Here is a 9,114-nt window from a genome sequence, read left to right as displayed (position 1 = left end):
GAAAAAGAAAGAAAGAAAGAAATAAGAAAAGGTAGAAACTTAGTGGTGGCCTACGCAGCTTCGTTGCTTGGCCCCCAATAATAAGAAATGGTAGAAACATAATGGTGCAAGTACAAGGCTAGACTGACGTGGCGACGAGTCAAGGATGGTTCAGAGAATTTTGATAGTCAGACATGGTGGAACGGGATTCGATCTCTGTACCTGCTGCTTGCAAGGCCGACATGCTAACCACTGTGCTACGCCGGATGATGGCAGGGTAAATCACCCTAGTCAACAAGGCATGTTAGCCTTTGCCAACCCTATTAGCTGAATCCAAATCTGAGTCTGAGTCCTGAGCACTTAATTAATGTCAGCTGGAAGGGTCGCTTCCTCTCGGTTGAGTGAGAGGGGGGGGTGTCGTCGTTTAAATTGGCACACAGCGAAAAGTATACATAGCATAGCTCAACTATTTACTTCTTCAGAATCCAGACAATCATGCGAACATTTCCATGTATAATATGTCGTTCGGTCTTCAGAAGTGTAGGAGAGGTGACGAGTTAGAAAAATTAACACTGATTCTGTCATTTTCTAGAGTGTGGATCCATTGTTTTCAATGGAGGGGGGGAGTCGTCGTTCCAACTGTTTTATGAATCCCAAGAGTCGTGTGAACGTTTTGATATATAATATGTGTATGAGCTGTGAGAATTGGAAGAGGGATGGCAGTTTAGAAAATGTGTGACTTTTTCCAAAATGCGCCTTTCACCACTCTGAAAGTGGTGAAATTGTGCAGAAGACAAAAAGTGTTCCTTGCATTCTGAAATCAAACAAATGAAGTAATAATGAAACCATGGGGTGTTTTGAACTCAGCATGAGCCAGGGAATCCATTGCTACCATAATTTTGAAGATTGGACATACAGTTAAAAAGTTACTGGCATAAACGCAACTCCGACTTTGACACGCTGGTGGCGCTAGAGTGCATGAGATGTCAACATGAGGCTTGGTGACAGATGTCATGGGTGTGTACCGGATGAGTGTGCCAAATGTGGTTTTGATAGATTAAAACATTATTGAGATATGACCCCAGTTCCTGTTTTGCAGCTTTTCTGCCAATTTTGATTGGCTGTCACGAGCGAATGCAATGGACAATCAAAAATCCCTGTAATATTTTTGTGGACATCGGTCTATAGATTTTGCATACTGCGTTTCGTGCAGATAAAAAAACCTAGGAGGAGATACATTTTAAGTGTTTTACACAAAGTACAAAATGGCGGGAAATCCAATATGGCAGACAATGACGTCATGAGGTGCGTTGAACTCGGCTTGAACCAAGGATTCCAAAGGTACCTGGTTTTTCAAAATCAGACTTACAGGTCAAAAGTTGCATGAATTAAAGCATTGCCGACTTTGACACGTTGGTGGCGCTAGAGGGTTCAAGCTGTGGACATGACTCTTGGTGAGGCGACTCAGGGGACTGTCCTGAATGTGTGTGCCAATTTTCATAACTTTCTACCATACGCTTCTATGGGCTGCCATAGACTACAATGGCAGAGGAATAATAATAAGAAAAGATAGAAACTTAGTGGTGGCCTACGCAGCTTCGCTGCTTGGCCCCCAATTAGATTCATAATATACAGACAACTTACATCATTGAGGACATCTTTAGTTACCCCGAATAAGATATGCTCTTCTTCCACATTGAAGTTAGTGATTTTCTGTGCATTAAGTTATTAATAGTCAGAAGGTGGGGGATTTTTATCCTCCATGTGGATGGCTGTTCCATCTCCCCATCCCCCGAGGTTCACAACCTGGGGGTCATCCTGGATTCCACCCTCTCATATCAATCCCACATAAAATATGTTGTCCGATCTGCCTTCTTCCATCTTAAAAACATCTCCAGACTTCAGCCTTCACTCAATTATTCTGTTGCTGAGACCCTCACCCATGCATTCATCACTTCCCGCCTGGACTATTGTAACAGACTTCTGTTCGGGCTCCCAACAAAGCCCTGGACAGACTGCAGTATGTGCAGAACTCGGCTGCCAGGGTTCTCACCCGGACCAAACCTTGGCAGCATATCACCCCTACCCGGCAACACCTACACTGGCTTCCAGTCAAATTCCACATCATCTACAAGCTACTCCTCCTCGCCTATAAAGCTCACCACGACCTTGCCCCACAATACTGACCTCCTCCATCATTACACTCCCTCACGGATTCTGCGGTCCACCGATTTGGGTCTCCTCACCGTCCCTCACACCAGCAGGCGAACCTTCGGGGACAGAGCCTTTAGTGTAGCAGCCACTACCCTGTGGAACTCTCTCCCCATGGAGATTCGCCAGGTGCCAACACTGGACAGTTTCAAGTCTGCACTGAAAAGACACTTGTTCACCCAAGCCTTTGGCAGCTAAATTGGTTGTTCTTGTTGTTGTTGGTGTTTGTTCTTGTTTGTTCTTGTTCTTGTTTGTTCTTGTTGTTGTATCTTGTCTGTTTATTTGCTCAGATGTAAAGCAACCTTGGGTTTCATGAAATGCGCTATATAAATTAAAGTTATTATTAATATCAGTCCAGAAGACACTGCTATACAGTTAGGTCCATAAATATTTGGACATGGACATAATTTTCATCATTTTGGCCCTGTACACCACCACAATGGATTTGAAATGAAACAATCAAAAAGTAATATAAGTGCAGACTTACAGCTTTAATTTGAGGGCATCAAAATCAGGTGAACAGTGTAAGAATTACAAATAATTGTATACATGCCCCCCCCCCCCCCCCCCCACCAACATTTTAAGGGACCAACAGTATTTGGACAATAGGCTGCTCAGCTGTTCCATGGTCACGTGTGTTATTCCCTCATTATTTCATTTAAAAGGAGCAGTTAAAAGGTGTAGAGTTAATTTCAAGTGTGGTACTTGCATTTGGAATCTGTTGCTGTCAACTCTCAATATGAAATCCAAATAGCTGTCACTATCAGTGAAGCAAGCCACAATTAGGCTGAAAAATCAGAACAATCCCATCAGAGAGACAGCAAAAACATTAGGTGTGGCCAAACCAACTGCACTGAGCTCAGCAACACCAAAAGACCCAGAAGACAATGGAAAAAACTGTGGTGGATGACAGAATAATTATTTCCCTGTTGAAGAAAGTCCCTGTCACAACAGTTGGCCAGATCAAGAACACTCCCCAGGAGGTAGGCGTATCTGTGTCAAAGTCAACAATCAAGAGAAGACTTTGTCAGAGTAAATACAGAGGGTTCACCATAAGATGTAAACCATTGGTGAGTCTCAAAAACAGGAAGACCAGATTAGAGTTTGACAAAACACATTTATAAAAAAGCTTGTATATTTCTGGAAGGACATCCTATGGACAGATGAGACAAAAATAAACTTTGTACCAGAATGATGGGAAGAGAAGCATATGGAGAAGGGAATGAACTGCTCATGATCCAAAGCACCACCTCATCAGTGAAGCATGATGGTGGTAGTGTTATGGCGTGGGCATGTATGGCTACCAATGGAACTGGTTCCCTTCTATTTATTGATAAGGAGAATGCTGACAAAAGCAGCAGTATGAATTCTGAAGTGTTCCGGGCAATATTATCTGCTCATATTCAGCCAAATGCTTCAGAACTCATTGGACAGTGCTTCATAGTGCAGATAGACAATGACCCGAAAGCAACCAAAGAGTTTTTCAAGGCAAGGAAGTGGAATATTCTGCAATGGCCAAGTCAATCACCTGACCTGAATCCAATTGAGCATGCATTTCACTTGCTTAAGACAAAACTGAAGGGAAACTGCCCAAAGAACAAGCAGGAAGTGAAGACAGTTGCAGTAGAGGCCTGGTAGAGCATCACCGGGGACGAAACCTGGCGCCTGGTGATGTCTATGTGTTCCAGACTTCAGGCTGTCATTAACTGCAAAGGATTTGCAACCAAATGTAAAAAATTACAATTAGATTATGGTAGTTTGTCCAATTATTTTGGTCCCTTAAAACGAGGTGTACCACATGTAAAATGTGTTTTAATTCCTACACCATTCACCTGATTTGGATGTTAATAGCCTCAAATAAAAGGTGAAAGTCTGCTCTTAAAGCACATATTGAAGGTTTCATTTCAAAACCATTTTGGTGGTGTACAAAGACAAAATTATGAAAATTGTGCCAATGTCCAAATATTTATGGACCTAACTGTATATGTACAGTACAATCCCAGAAAATATGAATTAGGGTTGCATCCTTGTTCCTATAAAAACTTAACATCAATCTCAGACTTATATCCGGAAAAGCAAGTCTTAACAGGATAGCAGCAGTGTATTATCTTGACACTTCCTTAACCTTGTTAGCTAATAAGTATTTAAGTATTTACTTAACCTTGTTGGTTAATAATACAGATTTCTTAGTCAATAGCCATGACCATTTCCAGTGAATGACATTAAACATGAAAAATACAGCAGAGGGAGGAGTCAGACTTTCCCTGAGAATTACATTCCTCATGCACTGATTAGTAGCTTTGCCACTCAGGGACATTCAGCATCAATGAAAATGTTAACAGGGTCTTGGAAAAGTTATTTTATTTCATTTGGATAAGCCCCTTGAGATGTCACATCTCATTTTCGAGGGATGCCAACATACATTTCAAAAGTGTCAAAATACAATACAAGTGACAATACAACACAAAAAAGACAAGACAGCAACAACAACACACAATAACATCGATCGCTCAAGAAATATAGCAACCTCATGGCCAAAATGATCGATAGTAACCAAACTGACAAGTAATCGATATTTGGACATACTGTAACAGTTATGGTACACAAAAAGAAAATGTAAAAAAGAAAATGTAGAAAAGAAAATGTAGTGACAGCTTCAATAATAACATGAACAGTTTTTTTCAAAGTAAGAGGACAGGGCTTGCTTAAAGGAACTTAGGAATGAGAGGGATCTGATATCACTAAGGAAATAATCACAAGAATCTTTTCCTTTGGGCGGAGTTCATAACATTTTGACACCAGTTGGTTTTGCATAATAGTATAAGCTTTTGGACTGACAGGAAAATTATACAGATTAAGAAATTCTTCATAAGGGGCTCAATGGGTTGGGGTGCCATGTAAAGACTAGTCCTTACCGCAGCACCTTGGGTTCGAAGCCAGCCCACGCCCTTCGCTGCATGTCTCCCCCCCCCTCTCTCTCTCTCCCACATTTCCTGTCTATCCTTCCACTGTCCTACCCCATTCCCCAATAAAGCTGAGATGCCATAAACAAGTTCTATCATATTCATTTTAAAAAAGAAATAGAGAAAAAAAAATCTTCATAAGTAAGAAGATGGCCTGCCGAGTTCAACAATTGGCTAACTAAAAATGCCTCTGTCAAACCATCTATTGTTGAATAGTCTTATTGTTAATTCGCATGTCATTATTGTTCCAAATAAAATGTGTAGAAAGGTTGTGTTTATACATTAATCAATAGTTTAAAAGCGTTTGTTTGTGAAAAGTTGAAAGTTTCAGTGCAATCTTGGGAATATTTAATATTTGTTACACGATCGAGGTAGAATCATGGAGGAATAGATTAGAGAGACACATCGAGCTACGTCACGTGCGTAGTGTTGTCGCCCGTGCTAGGCAACGGTAACCAAGGAAAAGCGATGTCTACAAAGATGTCTTCCCTGTAGTCGAGCTTGTAAAGCTGATTAAGTTAGTCGTGACTTGGCGGACCATTTCCTCCAGCCCTTCCTTGGTCATGCAACTAAAACATCTGAAAACGCTTTTAACACCAATAGTAAGTCCAGTGGCTATTTTATTTGTGCTACCTACATAATTATTCTAGCTAGCTAACGTTAGCTGAAAAGATGGCACGAGAGCATCGGCACATCACAGCTAAGACGTTAGCACTAGCATAGGCTAGCTAACTTAGCTAACATGAACGGTAATTAGCTAGAACTAGATAACGCTACCCCGTGTGATATCTAACTGTATAGCCAGCTAACGTCAGTCACAAATAGATACGTGCATAGTAAGATTAACGATTTGTCAAACAAGCACCACAAAGCTAGCCAACTGCTTAGTTACTAGCTAGCACTATTACTATTAGAATACGTTAGCTAGACTAGCCTATTGAGTTAAAGTATGGTAAGGTTATAACTAGCTAGCCAACCTCGTTACTGTAGTCGGCGACCATCAGCTGCTTAACGTAATGTTAGTTAGCTAGCTTTAGCCCATCTGTGAGCTTCCTATTCTACACCTCACAGATGATGTTGAACTTTCTCTCAGGATGGAGCAGCCAAAGTGACATGCATGACATGGGCACCCAACAACAGCAAGTTTGCTGTATGCACTGTGGACAGAGTGGTGCTTCTGTACGATGAGCAGGGAGAGAGAAGGGACAAGTTCTCCACTAAGCCTGCAGACTCCAAGGTGAGTCGGCAAGAGAGATTACAGCACCTTTTCAACCAGGTAGCTACCTAGCTGATATTATCACCTTATGATTTATGTGTTTGCGTTTTCAGTATGGAAAGAAGAGCTATGTTGTCAAGGCTATGGCATTTTCACCTGACTCAACAAAGATTGCCATTGCCCAAACCGACAACATAATCTTTGTCTACAAAATTGGAGAGGAATGGTAAGTATCATTAATGTTGACAATTACAGTAGTGTAGTTTGGCAGCACATATGACGCTTTGCTTTCATCCTACTTATATTTTATTTGCCAAATAAGACAGCAATTTACCTTTACCGTTTGCATGGGTTTAGTCACCCTCTGCCTTCTCTGCTATGTATTGTGCTCTCTTATTTGCATGCATTTCCTTGTGTCTTTTTTGTTGTGTTGTTTTAGTTTTCTTTCTGTGGGGTGTGGGGGGGGGGGGGTGGTAATATTATATGCTCTGCATCTTTGTAGTTATGCTTTTATCATCTCTGTGAAGCACTTTGTGACCATGTCGGATAAAAGTGGTTTATAAATACATTTTACTTATTCACTCACTCACTCACTCACTCACTCACTCACTCACTCACTCACTCACTCACTCACTCACTCACACTCTCTCTCTCTCTCTCTCTCTCTCTCTCTCTCTCTCTCTCTCCCTCCCTCTCCCTCTCTCTCTCTCTCTCTCTCTCTCTGATTGTCCCTCCCTGCATACATGTACAAGTACATGGTACACTTCATGTAGATGAGCTGGTCAAGCAGAAAGACTGGTCCCATTGATGAACTCAGAACTAGCAAAGGCTGTTTTAGTTATGCTACACAAACACTATGGAACAAACTCCAAAACTCTTTCAAGTTGAACGCACTAGTGCCACTAGGACTGTTCAGAAGAGTAGACAGGGACTTCTGATGTCTGTAATTTCTTTAATTAATGGTCTATCAGCTGTCACACATTATGTAATTTCTATTTTTTAAATGGATTTTATGTTTTTATTTATAATTGTATTGTATGCAGGGCTCTCTTGTAAAATAGATATTTTTCTCAATGGGACTCCCTGCTTAAATAATTGCTGTGTCATTTCTGTGTCATTTCTCACACAGGGGTGAGAAGAAAGTAATCAGTAACAAATTTGTACAGACGGTAAGCGACTTATGTCTGTAAATGCAGTAATGAACACGTTTCTTGATATGTATACCACTGTGATTAAATCTCTGTTTGTTCACTGTGTTTCAGAGTGCTCCGACATGCCTGCTATGGCCAGCAGAGACTGCTATTGTTTTTGGGTTAGCAGAGGGAAAGGTCAGTATTTATACAGTGCTTGTCTTGTCTGAAGTAATCATACACATTAGTACATACAGTACACACACAGTATCAATTAAAAACAATACTTAAATACAGTTGCAATACAACAATACAGTTGAAAGTTCTCTCCTCATCCATCTCTCCCAGGTTCGCCTAGCTAATACCAAGACCAACAAGTCATCTACCGTCTATGGAACAGAGTCCTACGTTGTCTCTCTGACATCAAAGTATGGAGCTAGCCTCACTTCATTTCACTCTCACTACCTTTCTCTGGATTCTGTTGTCATGGTCATATTTGTGCTTAGATCCTATCCTCTGTAGTGTGTCTGTCAGGTAGGTTAGGGTGATCCTCTCTTGTGAGTCTGTCAGGTAGGTTAGGGTTATGGGTTATACTCTGTTGTGTGTCTGTCAGGGAAGGATTCTGTCTTTCATTCTTTCTATGATCATCTGTTCTTTCTCATTCTCCATGCTCACTCAGTGTCAGGGTTAGGGTTGTGGTAGGGTTGTATATGTATATATGTATTTGTATACAGTATGTCCGCTCCTCTATGCAGTGTGTCAGGGAAGGGCATCCTGTCCGGCCATGCTGATGGGACGCTTGTTCGCTACTTCTTTGACGACGAAGGTTCTGGAGAGTCGCAGGTACTCAAATATGTCCTACTGTATATAAATGTCCTACTGTATATATGATATAAATCTGTCCTACTGTTATATTATATATGATCTGCCCTGTATATTTGCACAGTAAAAACAAAGTTTTAGCCCTAGACTGTTGTTCATCTTCAACCAAGCAGCTGTGTATTTGAGATGTCTGTAATATGACTGGATTCAGTTCCTGACCCTCTTAGGCCAGAAAGCTAGAAATAGCTTTAGGGTGATTAGTCTACTGAGACCCGACTCTGTGTGCTACACAGGGCAAACTGTTGACCCACCCGTGCCCTCCGTACGCCCTGGCGTGGGGCGCTAACAGCATCATCGTGGGGGGCTGTGACAAGAAGATTGTTGCGTACGGACGGGAGGGCCACGTCCTGCAGACGTTTGACCACAGCCGCGACCACTCTGAGAAGGAGTTCACCGTGTCCGCCACCAGCCCCAGTGGCCAGTCCGTGGTCATGGGCAGCTACGACCGGTCTGTCTCCGTGTCCCTTCCTACCATACAGTACATCTGATTGAACCTCTGATTTCAAAGATTGAGTGTAATCTTTCAAAGATTTACAATTGATGCAATATAAACTGTAAATTGGCATTATTTGTTTCCATTATCCATCCATCTTCATCCGCTTCTCCGAGGTCGGGTCACAGAGGCAGCAGCTCCAGCAGGGGGCCCCAGACATCTAGAGATCCATATGTTTCCATTATTCCAATAATGGAATTACATAAATTCCAATTTATGTAATTGATGCCTTTCTCGGCT

General features: G+C 41.7%; 1 protein-coding gene across 1 annotated transcript in view; it reads left to right on the top strand.

Moving 5' to 3' along the window:
- Window positions 1-5,636: 5,636 nt before the first annotated feature.
- Window positions 5,637-9,114, top strand: part of ift172 (intraflagellar transport 172) — an 86,850-nt gene continuing 83,372 nt past the window's right edge. The window contains exons 1-8 of the mRNA XM_084447306.1: window positions 5,637-5,755; window positions 6,247-6,390; window positions 6,483-6,595; window positions 7,499-7,538; window positions 7,632-7,697; window positions 7,848-7,927; window positions 8,255-8,342; window positions 8,615-8,829. Coding sequence (XP_084303432.1) covers window positions 5,717-5,755; window positions 6,247-6,390; window positions 6,483-6,595; window positions 7,499-7,538; window positions 7,632-7,697; window positions 7,848-7,927; window positions 8,255-8,342; window positions 8,615-8,829 — 785 coding nt within the window. The 5' untranslated portion in view covers window positions 5,637-5,716. The remainder of the gene's footprint in view (window positions 5,756-6,246; window positions 6,391-6,482; window positions 6,596-7,498; window positions 7,539-7,631; window positions 7,698-7,847; window positions 7,928-8,254; window positions 8,343-8,614; window positions 8,830-9,114) is intronic.

This window comes from Borostomias antarcticus, assembly GCF_949987555.1.
Source record: "Borostomias antarcticus genome assembly, chromosome: 12".
Classification (NCBI taxonomy): domain Eukaryota; kingdom Metazoa; phylum Chordata; class Actinopteri; order Stomiiformes; family Stomiidae; genus Borostomias; species Borostomias antarcticus.
Note: the sequence above shows the minus strand (reverse complement) of the source record. Positions and strands in the feature narration are given on the sequence as shown.